We start from the raw sequence: 17,311 nt of genomic DNA on the forward strand, positions 1-17,311 counted from the left end.
TCCTTTTGTCTCAAAAGCACAACATTGAAAATATTATGCCTCCACATTCTAGCAGAAATTACTGTGATAGATTTTATTGATGGCATAATGAAGAATAAATTCATAAAAGCTTCCAAAATACTACTTCTCCTAAACGAGAAGAAAATGTGTAACTAAAATATGCACATAGGAGAAAAAAAATATAATAGTTCAGTCTCTACTGAACGTATTTTATTCTTTTATTATTTATTTCAAAAATTTGTAGTCGCTTACCTTGCAGAGTCTGGAACCTGTTATCATTAGAACAAGTCAAGGATCTTTCCAGAATCAGAGATCTGTTCTGTAGGAGTTTCTCTATGAGTTCAAAACCTTCAGGGCCTAGCAGTTCAAATAACTACAAAGAAAACAAAGTCATGAGTTATGTCCAGATTAATGTAAATTTATAAATAAGACTGCAATATTTCAAAAAATTATGAACTTCAACTCCAAGCTGAGTTGAAACCTCAAAAGGTATTGTTGCTAGTATTCACCAGATTCTCCACTGCAAAAAGAGAAAATTACAGAAAGTTTTCAGCTGGAAATATTTAGAAACTGCAGGTTTTGTCTATTCAGTAAAACTCCATTTCTCTTAAAGATTCTTGTATAAAATTTAACTCTTCTCAAGACTAAACTTTATGTGTCTTTCTTTATGGTTATTTACATAAACTATGCCACAAATTTATTCCTCCACAATCTAAGCAGATAAATCAAGAGAACCAATGCTTTCTCAGAAAAGTCAGATAAATAGGAAGTTATTCCTATTCCAGTGAACAAGAGATAAAGCCTACTGCATTTTCACAGTCACATCCTACGGGGAAAAAAAAATAAAATAAAAATCACAGATGCAGAGTACAACAGGAATTTGAAGAAACAATTAAGATGACACTAGTATTGACTTCAGGCTATACGATTTGCACATATAATGCTATATGTGTGAGCGTGTGCAATTCAAACACATGATGTAGGTAATATACACCAGAACAGAATTCCATACCAATAAGCACTATTTTGGCCCACTGATTCTCTTAAGCAAATGATTCTGTTGCAGCAGGACAGATAAACACAGTTCCCTATTTGAAGTCCTCTTTTACACATAATACTGTTTTTAATGAGGAAAAAACCCACCCAAAATATTAAAAGCACCTTCCTGTCCATCCTATCTATAATTATTTTGTCAAAAATCAAAGCATTACAGCAGAGCAGTAAGCTACTCAGAACCCATTCTTGATTTCTAATACTGCTTGAAACAATTTTTCTCCATTTTTTTTCAATTTCTAAAAAGGAAAACATGGCAGTTTCTCCTTAGTGCTGTTTAAGCTTGCTGCTTATATTATAAATACAACTTCAGGTTGTAAGAATAAAAGTTATGATGTGATGTTCGATAAAAGAGTAAGACTTCAGCACTGTAGGATTCAAGTATTTCTGTTCTAACTATAAAAAGGAGACAGAGGTCTCTTACTGTACTGTATTTAATTTGCCAACTCCTTAACAGAGTTTTTCTGTGGTTGTTATCTGTGCCTACTGCCCTCTGGGAACACCTCGAAATAACTTTATGCTGCCTTTTCTTATATTTGCAAAATTTTGAACAGTGCCAAGGGCATCAGATCAATGATCCCTTTCTTCAGGCCAATCTGTACTTCATAATATAAGCTGTCATTTAAAAATTAAAAAAAAAAAAAAAAAAAAAAAAAGAAAAAGTGTTACTCTTGGCCTTCGGGGTTTCTGTGAAAAACTTAAGGTTTGTGCAAATTAGTGATGGCAGAATTTGCAGAGACCATGAAATAACAGCTCTGAATCGTATAAAGCCTTGTATTTCTTTCATTAGAGCAACCAATGATGGCAAATTGGAGCAGGAGTCTGCAAAAAAAGAAAAGAACGTAATAAATGTGGACAAATAGAAATTCTATACTCAGATAGAAGGAACAAACTACAAAAATACAGGACAGCGAACTGCTGGCTAGACGTCAATTCTGCTGTCAAGGATATCAAGCTATGATGGATTTCTTTTTATCCAGCCTCCACTAACAATGATCATTAGGTCTTGTCTTTTACATAGCTATTCACTGTCACTTTACTGCCACATTTTAGCTAATATTATCTATAGATATAAGACAACCTTGCTTTTATATTTCAAAAGAAAGTGGCAAATTAGTACTGGCAAATTTGAGGAGTATGTATTTTCCATGGGTAAATGATTAAGACAGGGAGGAAAAAGTAATTATAAAAGCAACAAGAAAAGAAGCGTATTTGAAATATCTTACTTGTATAAAGAACTGAAAGCTTGCCTCAACTTTGCTAACATCCTGTTGACTGTGAATACCAGCAATACAGGGAAATGAAATGCTTTCAATTCAACCAGATCTGGGCTTAAACACTAGCTTCTCATTGAGGGAGCACACACAGTATAAGCATATTCAGACTTATCATGTGGCCCCCAAGAATCCCCCAAAACCAAACCAAACACACACCACCACCCCACCACCCACAGAAGGCAAACAACACAACAGCCCTAAAACATCCAATGTAGACCTTCAGCTCTGCACAGGACTCCAAAGCATCTCTATCACCAGAACTTGTTAAGAACAAGCTACAAAAGCATCAATCAGAAAAGATGAGTTTTGAAGGGGAAATACATGACACCATTTTTTGGAACAGGAAGATATTTTTCCACTACTGTCTTCCCAATACATTCTGAAACAAAAACCACCTGTATGAAAACTATTTCAACCAATCAGAACATCAGAGTCGTACAGAGAAGCAGTAATGTTACGTGATGCATTCTACTTCATGGCCAGAGGTCATGAAGTAAAAACAGTATCACAGTATTATTGCATCCCCAGTGAGCTAGGGGCTCAAAAGAAGAGCACCAAGGTGAAACCGCGTATCCTACTCTCCAGACAGCCTACCAGTCAAAGAGAACCAAACTGAGAGCATCACACATGGCAGACTCTGCAACGCTCATGTGGTAAAAGTCACTCCCTTTTGCCTTCTTGATCAGTGGACAGAGCGTGGCATTCATTTGCTATCAGCAGATTGAGACCTATCTATATCACCTAAATCATCTTGCTGGTGTCTAAAAAGGAAGCTTTCAGAACATTCTAAACAGCTCAGACTGAGTTCATTGTTCAAGACTGAGGGGAAAAAGCTAAAGACTACAGAAAACCAGAAGCAATGACCTATTCTTATTGACAACGTCTCCCACACCTACTAGAAGCCTGCCAGAGATCGTGGGTGGAAAACAACCACTGAGAGCTAAACCAAGGTAGAAGTGCTGAGAGATGGAGAATAAGTTAAAGAGCAAGATCTGTCACTACCTACCACTGATGGTAGAAGTGGTGACAACAGTAGAAAAAGTTTCCAAAGAGCAGAAAGTAACTAAACTTAAGGACTTGTAAGACCAAGATGTTATTAATCATCAGATTTGTTCATACTATAGGAGTAATCCACTGCTTCCTCCTAATTAAGGTATTAATAACTACCACAGAATACTGCTGTTTCAAACTGTAATTTTCTATCTTTTCATTTGTTTAGAATAACTTCTATGACAACAGATACAGTTAAAAATCTAAGCAGCAGCTGCACCCCATGGTAACTCATGAAAACCATTATGAGTTGGAGAGAAACTACCACCTTATTGGGATCCAACTTCAATTAAGTGAATGCTGAGTTTATCTTCAGAAATAGTACAAAATTTGCTTTCTTAAAACAACTTTGCACTGTAAGAATTATGTATTTAATAGTCACACTACACAAATAATCCTCATCAAAATTTAGAGAGAAAGCATGAGTTAAAGCTAAACAAACCTCCACACAATTTATCTTACTCAAAAGAGAAAGAGATGCCAAAGTTTGTACAAAGCAACCACCCCACTCCTGCTATCAATCTTACACTGGAAAGCATTTATGCTTTATAGTGACAGGTTGACTGTATAAAGCAAAGAGCAGGAAAGAGTAAATCAGGAGCTGTGTTGAACTGCCTTATGCCTACTAGGAGAAACAGAGCCCCAAGGCACAGAAACATCTGACCAAGAAATAAAGTGGCCTTCTTTTGCCAGGACATACCTTTCCTATAGTAGTTTTATTTTTGGTGGTATATATTGAAGTTATCAACAGAGGCTGGAGCGGCTGAACCAGCTGTAAAAGTGCAAAATTCACAACACCCTCCAGTACCTACTAAATACTGACATAGTCCTGGCCACTGCAGTTCAGTCTCATGCCTGGATGTTCAGCTGGAGGCACAATGCTGCAGCGACTGCTTATTAAAGTTGCTTTGCATGCTGATTTACAAAAACCAAAAGTATTGCTGGTCGTGGGAGGCTGTGTCATTTTCTAACGCACAGAACAGGCTTCCTCATCATGGTATTTAAGGTGATTGCCCTACTATACTCTGCAGAGTACGTCCAGAAAGAATCAAACTCCACAAACAGCAGTGAAAGAAAAACAAAGTAACCATTTATGTAAAATGGAAAGTTATGAGGCAAGCTGTAAATCCTATCTACTCTTAAGCCTCTCAAAGTGATATAGCACTAACCCCCAGTGAGCTGCATTGCTCCTTTGGACAAGTATCTAGTGTAAACTGCACAGAAACTCCTGATACTCACTACAGAAAACACAAACTTCTTCAGAGGTTTTACGTTGTTGAGAAAATACTTTTGGATGCATTTTGCTTCTGAACATTTTGCTTTCTCTTCTAGACAAGAAAAGGCAAATTGAAAAACTGTGGTGCACTCCTAGCAATTTATGTAGCTTAAAAGGCTGATTACTATGCTCCATTCCAAATGAAATGCTTTCCATTAATCAAACCCAGGAGTTCGCAGGGTGATATCCAATCCAACAGTCCACGGGATGAAATTTCCAGCATTCAAATGCCAATGAGAAGCAATGAATCTTAGAGGACAGTAAGGCTGGGGACAATGTTGATGACAGCCTAATGATAGATTTTAATGAAAAAACTACCAGAGCAACAGGAAGTTCTTGGAAATATTTTCAACACTTTCCTAGCATCATATTTATTTCTAACATATTGAGCTTCCACCACTCAACTGCTCATTCCAACATGGGGACAACAGGGAGATTTATGCTTGAAATAAAGATGGTGCAGGTTTGAACAGCAGACGTGTTCCTGGCACTTGAGACAGTAACTTAAATACCGTTAATGACTTCACATGGCTGATGGGAAAACATTAAACAATGTGTAACAGTGCATGTAAAAAATAACTAAATAAATATCTAGTTTCTCAAACCAATAGTTACCCAGCTCATGACCCTTCCAGGACAGCCTGGTAGGAAAAAACATCTGCACAATCTTGTTTGCAAAAATCTGTGAGAGATCTGACACAGAAAGTGGCACAGGGGCATAACGCTGTATTCAGTGTGGGCATTTCAGATTTTATAGATTATTATATATTCTGGCCTGAAAAGTCAACATTCGAGACCCTGAGAGCACACAAAGGAATCTAGTGAATGTTCATAGCTGCCTTTTTATTAAGTTATAATGAGATAAACTAGACAACGGGCAACAGTTGGAGAGGCTGTGTGTCAATCAACGGTTTCTTGAACACCAGCCAAACTATTACGTTCCTTGAAGTCAGTAACAGATTGTGCCCAAAAGGCACCCGTGACTGCCTTCAATAACAAAGGTCCCAGATGACTTCAGCTACTACTCAGTGACCATAAAGACATAGATGAGTGTGATATATAGTCACTCATATTTGTCTGAATGGTTTTTGTATTTCACTTTATGTGCACAGCCTTAATATCTAGAAGAAAGTGTAATGAGTAATTAATCTAGGAAGCAAAGGACAAGATGTGTCATATTGCATTGGAAAGGTGAGGCAAGGTCCCCATGCTAATGATTGTTATTGAATATATGCTAGTTATATGGGAAAAGCAAGACAGCAGCCTTGCAGATAGACAGCAGTTTTTTCAAGTAAGGCTTGGCCATAAAAAGTTTATTGTTGAACTCACAGTTCAAGACCGTAACAAGATTTTACTCTGAATGTTAAATAGCTAATATTCACTTTTCAATTCTGTAAGGCATAACTTACAAGGAGCCTTGGAGGTCCTTTGTGTGACCTCAAATATGAGGTACAGAACTGTAAGTATTACTTCGGCATCACAAACTCTCTGCCACCACAAAGGCATTTTCTTGATTTCTGCATCTTCTATGAGGTGGGAAGGGATCCTATAAATCTCAGAAAATATTTTGTTTTTCAAGTGCAAATAAAAATAGATTAGGAATGGTCCTTGTACCTTGTTTGACTTTCAGTATTAAGTACTGCTCTGTAGCAATAAATGAAACAGTAAACCAAAGTCAGCCAACCAGCACTTGTCCCCTGTATCTTTCTACCTTTACAGCCTAACAGCTGGTCTAGGCTGCAGAGCACCACCTACACAACTAATTGCTATGCCTGCACTTAGTGGCTTGTTTGCAGATGATTTTGTTTTACAAGGCACAGTTTTCAAACAGCTGTAGAAGAATCATCTCCATAGCACGACCTCAAGTTTCTTCTGCTCTAGTAGCTACTAAGTAACTGAAATGATTGCTTCATTTCAAAAATTATAGGGAAAGCAAGACCTTTTAATTGGGCTACAGACTTACTGCAAAATCTGTCTGGATATACTACCCAAAGAATATCAGACAGAAAAACTGATATTAGCTATTGCTTAAAAGATTCAGTAACAAAAGGCGTGGACCTGCTGGAGACAAGTTCCGAAGAGAAAGATCAGCAAAATGACAATGAGCAAGCAGTGTGCTCTTGTGGCCAGGAAGGCCAACGGAATCCTGGGCTGCATAGGGAAGAGTGTGGCTAGTAGGTCGAGGGAAGTCATTCTCCCCCTCTACTCTGCACTGGTGAGGCCACAACTGGAATACTGCATCCAGTTCTGGGCTCCCCAATTCAAGAGGGATAGGGAACTACTGGAAAGAGTCCAGCGAAGGGCAACGAGGATGATTCAAGGATTGGAGCATCTCCCTTATGAAGAAAGGCTGAGAGAGCTGGGACTCTTTAGCCTGGAGAAGAGAAGGTTGAGGGGAGACCTTATCAATGCTTATAAGTATCTCAAGGGTGGGTTGAAGGAGGAGGGAGCCAGACTCTTTTCAGTGGTTGCCAGTGACAGGACGAGGGGCAACGGGCACAAGTTGGAACACAGGAGGTTCCACTCAAATACTGTGAAGAAGTTTCTTCTCATGAGGGTGACAGAGCCCTGGAACAGGCTGCCCAGGGAGGTTATGGAGTCCCCTTCTTTGGAGATTTTCAAGACCTGCCTGGATGCAGTCTTGAGTCACATGCTCTAACATGCTCTAGGCAATCCTGCTTCAGCAGGGGAGTTGGAGTAGATGATCTCTATGGTCCCTTCCAACTCTAAAAAAATTCAGTGAAATTCAGTGAAAAACAAAGACATTGAAGATACAGTGGTTTTTTGCACGAGAAAATTCAACACAAATTTTACGGATATAATATATACACTGACTGCTATTTACTACTGTGCTACTGAAAAGTAATGGACCAACACCTCTTACATCTAAATATTATAGAACACTTGGTTTGAAAAGATAAATCAGGTTTTCTGTATTTTCATGTTTCTTATAGGTTGATTTAAACAAGAAAAGTCAGACAAAGTATAACTTCTTATCACTGTTACGGTATTAGATATTAAATACAGGTATTAGGGGTGTGGGGAAAGTCATTCAGCTCTCAGATCCACTTTTCCTTTTGCAAGCCTAGCATTTTTGAATACGCAGCCCAACACATGAAATCCACTTACACAGAAATGATCTTCCAATCCTAGGAACCATTTCCACCTAGGATACTTTCACAGAGTCTTCTCAAGCTCAGTTTAACTGCACCTGCCTCACAGGTGCCGGTCACTTCAAGAAATCTGAAGGTGACTTGCTGATAACCTAAACCTGCTGATAAGCTAAACTAAAACTGCCTACCATACTTGGCAGAGACAAGCACAAAAACACAAAGCACCTTAGTAAAATTTCTTGATACTTTTAAGTGACAATAAGTAGAATCAAGAGATCACCACCATCATCAACATTTTAACACTACTAATTAGAAACTTACACAGAGGCACTAATTCTAAAAATTTCAAACATATAGCTACAAGGCGACTTCCACCAGCTTACTTAGCCTAAAGACTTCAGTAATTCAAAATAATGTCAAACCCAGCTACAAACAGCAGACTACTGACATGCCTTTTGAGAACAAAGCCCTGATGACCAATTTAAACATAGAAAGACTTGCTGCTACATGATTTCTTAAACTACTATTTATCTTCAGAAATATTCTGAGATTAGCTATTTATGAATTTTGAAGGAAAAAAACCCCTAAAATTAGCTAATTGCTGCACTTGCCGCTTTTCTAAGCGTATAAAGCGGGTAAATTTGGAATTACTGAATGAGTATTTGTAAAGGCACTAGACAAATGCATGCATCACTATTTCAGTAATACAAACCCAAGTTGTCCTGAAGAAAAAAATATTTAAAAAAAATCTATGACAACATAACTTCATTAGGTGACAGCAGATGTCATTTCATTCTGTACTGAGAGATATGTACAAACCAGATATGGAGGTAAGAAATTCTCACCTTATCTAGCAGAAAACATACATTTATAGAAGAACTTTCTGTATCAGAATCAAACATCCAAATTTTTTAGGACTGATGATTTCAGATACTTATAATACGGTGGTGGTTCGCAAAGAATTCTTTTCTGCAAAAGACAAAAATCTGCAGATATTCTTGAAGCACAGCAATTCCCAAACCTGACTTGTTCAGAGAGGACCTGGCCAAGCATGGAGCTCTTTGCCTCTAGTCCAACACTTCTGCTGTCCTCAAGCACAGTGACAACATACAAGAAAATGCCCAAAAGCCAGGCAGTTCCTTTATGTTGCTTAACGGAGGTGGATGATGAAGAGTAGTAAGGGACTCTGACACTGAAAGTTAGTTTTATCCCAATTAGGATAGCGGTTAAGGTCTCCGTGGAAGGCTGCCTGGCCCAGCAGGCCGCAGGGAAAGGGGCCGAAGGGCCTCACGCCTTTGCTCACCTCCACCAGCCCCAGGCCGTGGGCTCCCTGGGTTGCCACATGCTTGAGTGGGTGAGAAGAAAACAAGACGGGTTTATCCTGAAACACAGCCTTTTGTATTCCTTTAGATGTGCGTAGAAAAGACGAAAAGGGGCTTTGGCGGAGGAAAGATGAATTTTTAGCCTAGCTTTCCAAGGAAACAAGGCCTACCAAATCACTCTGTACATTTACCAGTGCGTGAACAAACAAACAAATAAACAAGTTTTAAGCCTCTTCAGTATCTTCCAATTTGACAGAGAGACACAAATTTTCAGAGATCTGAAGGGGCCAGTAGAGGAGACCGATTCGAGCGACTGCCCTTTGTGCCTCCTGCCCTTCTCCTCTGCGTGGCTGCAGCACCAGCCCAGCGGTGTCCGCACGCCCAGCAGGAACGCACCCAAGCACCAGCACAAGCTCTTCTTTGGCCGGCAAAGCTGCAGCAGATGTGGAAATAGGAATTTTCCAATAGGAAACCACACCACACAGAGAGCCGCAGGAAACCCAGCCCTGTGACTACTGCAGCTCGAGGAGCTGTGGGTTCGTTCCTTATGTCTCCGTGTGGATGTGAAAAGAACTTCTCCGCATCAAAGAAAATAAAAATTAAAAGTTCTATCAGCTACAGACTGGCTCACTCTGGAAAAAGATCTCATTAAGTTTAATGCTATATTGAAGCTGATTCAAAAGTGATCATGAATAGATCAAGCCTCATACCACCTCAAAGATACAAGCAGCTTTCTCTCAGTACAACGCTGAAGGAGTTGACAGGAAAGAGGAAAAGTTACTGCCAGGAAGGAGAGCGACCAGCTCTTAGCACCAGGATGAAGCCTAGCATCTCTTGGCTCTCACTGTGGCTCTTTCATAATTTCTTATGTCCTCAAAAAACAGCACTCAGATGCCATTCAATTTTGTTTCGTATGAAGGGAGACAGCATGGCTCTGTTTTCACAAAAAGACAGTTTCCTATCATCCTTGGGGTTTCAACAGTCCTTGGAGATCAACAGAGCTGTAAACTTCTGATTTAAAAAAAGAAGGCCACAACTAAAAAAAAGAGAAAACCATATCAAAAATAACTGGATTATTTTCTCTATATGAAAGGGGAGCAGATAAGCTCCATGGTCAAGAATAATGAGACCCAAGCTTTGTGTGTCTGAATATAAAATTCTTAGTAATTTAAATAAAATTACAAAGAGAAGAATATGAGCTTGAAAAGCCAGTCTCATGCCAAGGTAGAAGCTTTGATAATAAGATAAAGATAAAACACCACAGGGGTGATTCACATATGCCTGTACTTTCCCATTATGGGGACCGCTTTTATGAACTAGGTAATGGGGAATAAGCTTTGTGATATGTTAATTTGTTAGGGCTAGAAAGTCCTTTTACTGAACAAAAGGAAGAGCGACGTTGGCGCTTAAAAGCAAACATGTTCTGTCAAACAAGTTGCTTTGGCATGAAAATATCTGTGGTGTAAGGATACACACACGCACAAAACTAACAGCTAACGTTACAATTTCATGATACGTTAAGAAAAATGCAGATTAAGTTAGATCAACATAGTATCATACCCAAAGTTTTCATGTGGTGTTGAATATACATAGCAATGAACATTTAAATTAGCTGGTTTTAATTCAAAATGGATGTTAAGCAGTAGCTTTTTGACCTGTTCTCTCAAACAAGCCTTACAACAAGAGCTACCGCACTTCTTTATTAATTTTAACCGAGAAAAAATAATTTCTAAGGACCATTTGAATTTTGTTTATTTTCAACTATGCAAACAACTTCCTACAGTAAACTTGCGTGTGATGGTTATTAAGAGACAAACCTAGTAAATTAACTTTTAGGAGAAAGCTACATGAAGTAGCAATGGCAACAGAAATTCATTCTGTCCTCAGAAAAGTTCCCTGGCAAAAGTCTTCTAAATTGTCTAAAGGCAAAAGAGGAGCCATACCGAATTCAGAGAGGTTTGGAGATGAAATTCTGGAGCAACTTCAGGGGAGGAAAAAGGCAAATAATGAGACAATAGAAAGTAGGAGGAATGTGAACTATTAAAAAATTACTCTAGCTATGAGCACTTCCTGGTTTTTATTACATCACAGATACCTGGAAAAACTACTAGATATTGCTCTTCCATATTTTCTAACAAACCTCTAAACTATGATACTGAAGCTTGGGATTCATAACCATTTGTAAACATCCAGACAAGGATCCTAGATAGGTTTCCTAATCTTACAGCTAACTTTACGATCACTACTACATTAGGAACAATCACTGGTAGGACTGGTAGAAGAGTTCTCCAGGAGCAAAAGATGAACATTTCTGGAAGTCAGGTAAGTACCTCCATTTCCTTCTGTCACCAAAAATTAGCCATTTATAGCTTTTTGAAGTGCCTAAGGTTTGTAGATAACATTGTAACTATCATTTCAGACTTTGTTCAATATTGCAAAAAAAGATACCAAATGAAGGGTGGTTCAGTGATAATGAAAAACTAGTACCAAAAGTAGAAAGTATATAACAGGGACATATTGACACAACCCGTGACAATTCCCATTACTAAAGAGCACTGGTAGTCTAGCTATGCCATACACAAAAATGGATACTGAATATTTATTGAGACAATAATAAACTAGTCCTGATTTGCAGTGTCTGCTTAAAGCACTTAAAGGCAACTGAATTTCCATGTCCAAATGGAGCAATTAGGTAGCTTACAGCATTCTAAAGAATGTCTCACAAGGAGCAGACAACTGCTCTGTGTGTAACAGATCTGAGTGTTGATGCTCACGCACATTTCTTTTAACAGTTAAAATTGCTTGGTTACCGTAAAAGCTATGCTAGCACTGGGAACAAACTTGCCTAGAATCTGAAAGTAAACCGAAACTCTTGGTGAGATTTTTCCTCACTAAGATGAAAAGCCAATATTTACAAAATGTTTGTTTTATGCTGCCAGTCTATTGCTATCCCCTCCCTCCCTCTGAGTGCCTTTTCCTGCAAGCCACAGCCCGTTGATGCATTACTCCCACACTAAATATGTTTCTGCTACTGCTACTTCTTCGCATCAAGCCAGAATGGCAATTATTTTTTCATATTTCATTTCCTCAGTTTTCCATGCTTTATTCCACATACTATCTTCTATACGATGGACCTCCTGTGAATCCTTTTCCAATTATTTTTTAGCACCTCCTATATATAGTAACGATGAAGTCATCTTCTGAAACTGCTTTCTCTATGAATAGGCAGTCTATATTAACACATTCTCCACTTAAAATCAACTATGAAATGTGGTTGTAACACTGAAAGTATCTGGAGTGCTTACAATGAAGGTCTTTAAGAAGGTCTTTACAATGGGATATATACAATGGGATATGTTGAGGTTTTAAAATATGTTCAGTCAATACATTTTCTGGTGGCTTTCTGTTTTTTATTTAAATATCTACATGCCTGGATGCATATTTTTATGTTTTTACATCTGCATTTTTTTAAAGAATGCCAATTTAACTAGAATGTCAGGGTATTTAACATTTAATTTGATTGCTTTGATTAAGGAGAGTCAGTAGACTCCTTACTGCAAAATTCCACTTAAAAATCCCTTCACTCAACTAACTTCCACAGTTTGGTTTTGTTCTTTAATGAATTTAACAATAATAACGAAAGGCTTAATAATGACTTCTACATAACAAAAGTACCACGATTTTTTGCTAGTCTTGCACATAGCCTCCACAAACCCAATCTCCACAAATTTAGGGCTTCAATAAACATTACCTAATAATGAAAGATTGCAATATATAACTGTGTAATATATTACATCTATACTATATATAATATATAGTAATGCAAGACACTGAAGCACAGAATGCTTTAGTTGCTTTTCTATAGAGTCCGTGCCTAGCCCCAGCACGGCATTAACATGCTAAGTTTAGAGGCCTATAGGACTTCTGCAGCACGACCAAAATACACTCCCGAGACACTCAGTTTTGGCATCAAATATCCAAGATTTTCCCTGTATTAATGCATTTTGGAAAGCTCTTTCAAGACATCTTTTGTCTCTTATAATAAATAAGTAATAAATACAATAGCTCATCAAAAAAAAAGTTCATGCTCTGAAACAAGCTGTTTAGTCAAAGTTTTTATGAAGAAAACCACAAAATGTAATCTAAATTTATTTTCCACTTTCAACAAAATAGTTGCAGTATGACTACACTCTGCTCACACAAGCAATCATTTTTGCTAAATGTTTTATGTAGTTATTACTACATCTGCTTATACCAGTTGTTCAAGACTATTTTATTAACAGTGTAAAAATCACTGGATTAAACTAGTTAAAATCAGTAGAGAGTAGTTAACCAGTGAGCGTGTAATCAGATATCCAGTTCCTCTGTGGGAAAGTCCCATAAAAATGCAATGGCAACGTAACATCGAAGCTCTTCTAAATTGCAAAAATTACCCAAGCCACGTAGAAATACGTTTGTGGAATCCTGTTTTGTAATGGTGTTATTTTGCTGGCTGCGCATGTAAAATATGAGAGATATATATATACACACACAGTTCAGAAATCACCTCTGTAAAATAAGTTAAAAAACATAAGCAGAGACTAAGGCAAGAAGTAATAACATAACCCTTCCAAAATCAAGGATAAATCTCCAACGGAATTTAATAATGCTAGTAGTTTATCCGAGAGGCTTTGTCTTTGCACTTACGTGTGTTTAACTATTATTTCAAAATACATTCAATTTTCCTATTTCTTTCAACTTTGGACAATCATATCAGCCATTTCACCACTGACTTCAGTTTCTAGCCCATTTCATTTTCCCATTCACTCACAAGCTTACTGTTTACTTATGCCTCAGTACATTATGCTATTTATTGTATTTCAAAATGTGTTTCCCACTGCATTTTCTAAAGGTTCTATACTAAAACTACTTCTTTTGGGCTCGAGTTCTGCCAAATCGCATTTTGACACCAAATAATAATAGCTTGATGAAAACCATGCAGGGAAAATAGCAGCCTTGCGATGGGGCTCTTCGAGCACCTTTGGTCCTGCTTCAGGTGGGTTAGAAAAGCTGCAGCTGGGAGTCCTAAGCCTGAGGAGAAGAGCAGCAGCTTAAATAGAAAAGCCAAGCTTTGGCTTTGACAGGAAACAGAGAACCTTCTAGGAGCACCGAAGCACACGCAATTAGACCGATGTGCCGAGCTAGCGACAAGTCAAACTGGGTTTCCGATAGCAGAACATTCATGTTTGATATTTGGGGGAGCTAAGCATTTGCGAAGTCCAATACCCGGCACTCTAGAAAGCAGCAAAAAGCTGACGCTTCACGTCATATCTTGCTTAAGGAAAGAAAAGTACACATCTACTTTCACGCCCACACACTGCACTTGTCTGATGGAGAAGGTCAGCTTGTAACTAGGGGAATGGCTACGCAGCATTTGCAAACAAGCTCCACTTGCCCTCCGAGCCAAGCAAAAGTATTAGTCAAATATTGAATCAGAGCTGATTGTACCGTGCAGAGATAATGCAGCCTCTTTCTCTAAAGCATCTCTCTTGGAGCCTGCACAGTATGTCAGAAGAATGATCTCAATACTAGCACCCGAGCGCCATACAAGTCTGCAGAAAACGAGATGTCAAAGCACTTGTCACAGTCAGTATCGTAACATGAACTGTGAAGAGTTCAGAGCTCTTCATATAAATTACGTATTCAGACCCCTCAGGGAATCACTCTCAATACAGACCTGAGTATTATTAAACTGAACTCAAGTTTAGAAATGAGAGTTAAATGTTTCTCAGATCAAATTTTTGGACACTAATAGGTAGAACATACAGTTTTTATTTGTAAAATTTAACACTAAAGTTCTGACTGAAAGTAAGTAAATACAGAGAACAGTGCCTGCAGTGTGTCCCACTGACAAACAGTGCCTACATCACTAGTAGGAAACAAAATCTGCACACACTTGTTTAGTCTTACTCTGAAGCAATGTGATTTTGTGCAATGTTGTGTGTGCTCTTCCATTTGCTTACCTGAAGTAGTGAGCAAATGTGTGCAACCTGTAGGAATTCAAAAATCCTTCTTTAGCTGGTTTGCATTGTAAGCTCTAAAATAGGCTCTTTCCTGTTGCACTGTATTTCAGCGCCATTTCACAATGTAACATTTGTCTTAGCTTACTCTAGAAAAAAATTTTAAATGTTCACATAAATAATATTAGGCTTTTAAAGGATATTAGAAATTTGGTTGTGTAAATTAACACTGTGTGTATTTTCTCTTAAGAGAATAATGACCATTACAGATTCCTGCTTAATGCAAGAAACTAAATGAATGATTTCTCTCAACAACAAATGTCCATTATTTATAGATACTTAAATTAGGAGACCAATTTAACACATCTGAAATCAAGCTCACTTTAAGATCTAATTGAGATTACTTGCAACACAAGGACTATTTATTTCCTGTATACCATAACTCATTAATTAAGTTACACATAAGGTTAAAATACAAGTTCTCAAAAGGCCCATTCCACTTATTTATATTATGGGATTCTGCTAACATGGAAATTGTTACAAAACAAGAAGTTTAACTTCTAAAAAGAACATATTGGGGTAAGGGATAGTTTGATTTTAATGCAAGAAATCCATCACGGAAAACAAAAACTTAAGTTAATACAGAATTAGGAGTAAATATAACAGAATAATTTTCCCCAATTACTTCTATTTATTCAATTGAAATGACAGAATCGCAGAACTGTTGAGGTTAGAAGGAACCTCTGGAGATCATCTAGTCTCCAGGATTGGAGACTCCACCACCTCTTGAGCAAACTGCTCCTGTGTCTGACCACCCTCACGGTGACAAAGTTGTTTTGTGTTTACATGGAACAATCTGTATTTCAGTTTATGCCCATTGCCTCTCACCCTGGAGAGGAAGGAGACAGCCTCACCATCAGGTCTGAGCAAATCAGATCAGATCCCCCTGAGCCTTCCCTTCTCCAGGCTGAACAACCACAACGCTCAGTCTCTTCTTGTATGTCTGATGCCCCAGTCCCTTCACCCGCTCTGTGGCCCTTCGTTGGACTCAGTCCAGTATGCCCATACTGGACACCACCCTACACCTTTCAGATTTTATTTGTTCACCTTACTGCTCAAAGCAGGGCAATAAAATGCACGAGTGCGATTTAATTAAGAAAGCCTAACCATTTAAGTAATAACCACAGATAGTTTTCATAGCTTCTGCTCTGTGCTGCTTGCCTTCCTCTCCATTTTATAAGCAAAATGAAACAAGTGTTACCTATCAGTAAAATAGTATTGACACCAAGGTTAAAAGAAATTTAGTTGATGACATGGATTCTCCAGAATAAGAGGCGAATACTGACTAAAGTCAGTCTACATACACTTTTTGTCATGATCAGACTATCATGGGAAATGCAGCATCACCACTGTTCAATAATAACTTTTTCAACTGTAAGGAGGGAGGAAGCTTTGTTCAAATAAAAGGGCACATCAGATAAAGTAAGTGATGGTAATCCAAGAACTGTGGGGCTTTTTGAAAGATAATCATGATAGATGAAGGTGATATTTACCCAAAATACTCTTTCCTTGCAGCACTGTAAAATACCGAGTGGAGTTTTCCCCTCAAAAAATCCAAACACAACAGTGAACATTACCCAGGAAAATTTAAGGGTTCTTATCTCCTTTATCAACCCATCAGTTTATACAGTAACCTACAACCCAATATTAATATGGGATCGGAAATTAATTCAGCAGCCAAAATGAGAAAAAAAAAGCAAAACACAAAGGCTTTCTATGTTCTTAAAAAATATGTATCTTTCTATAGTATTCATGAGATACATGATGAAAAGCTTTCCGGGGGAAAGAAAAAAAAAGGGGTAAAAAAAAAATAAAAATCAACTGTAACTAAAGGGCTAGGCAAAAAAATGTATTATCTGTTGACTGCTGAGCTCTACAGTTTCCATTCTGATGAGAATTAACAACACCGACCAGTCCTGTTTTACCGTGAATGACGTGCCCTGTGATTTGCAAACTGCAGTGGGAGGCTGCTCCTTCTATTGCCAAATCTGTCCCCTATGTTTTGGTTCAGACATGCAGAAATTCTAAAAAGAGTCATCACCACAGGCAGAAAGATACACAGTTTGAGAAATACAACTTAGTTTTCAACTATCGAGAAGACACATTGATATCTAAGTTTGTCTAACTCAGGAAAAAACTTTATAATCTGTGTTTTGTTTTC

General features: G+C 38.0%; 1 protein-coding gene across 2 annotated transcripts in view; it reads right to left on the reverse strand.

Annotated features, from left to right (window-relative positions):
- The window catches only part of ASCC3 (activating signal cointegrator 1 complex subunit 3), a 252,340-nt gene that overhangs the window by 225,252 nt on the left and 9,777 nt on the right, over positions 1-17,311 (reverse strand). For both annotated transcript variants that reach the window (XM_074150229.1, XM_074150228.1), the window contains exon 4: positions 253-373. In XM_074150229.1, the coding sequence (XP_074006330.1) occupies positions 253-373 (121 nt within the window). The remainder of the gene's footprint in view (positions 1-252; positions 374-17,311) is intronic.

This window comes from Numenius arquata, chromosome 7, assembly GCF_964106895.1.
Source record: "Numenius arquata chromosome 7, bNumArq3.hap1.1, whole genome shotgun sequence".
In the NCBI taxonomy this organism is placed as follows: domain Eukaryota; kingdom Metazoa; phylum Chordata; class Aves; order Charadriiformes; family Scolopacidae; genus Numenius; species Numenius arquata.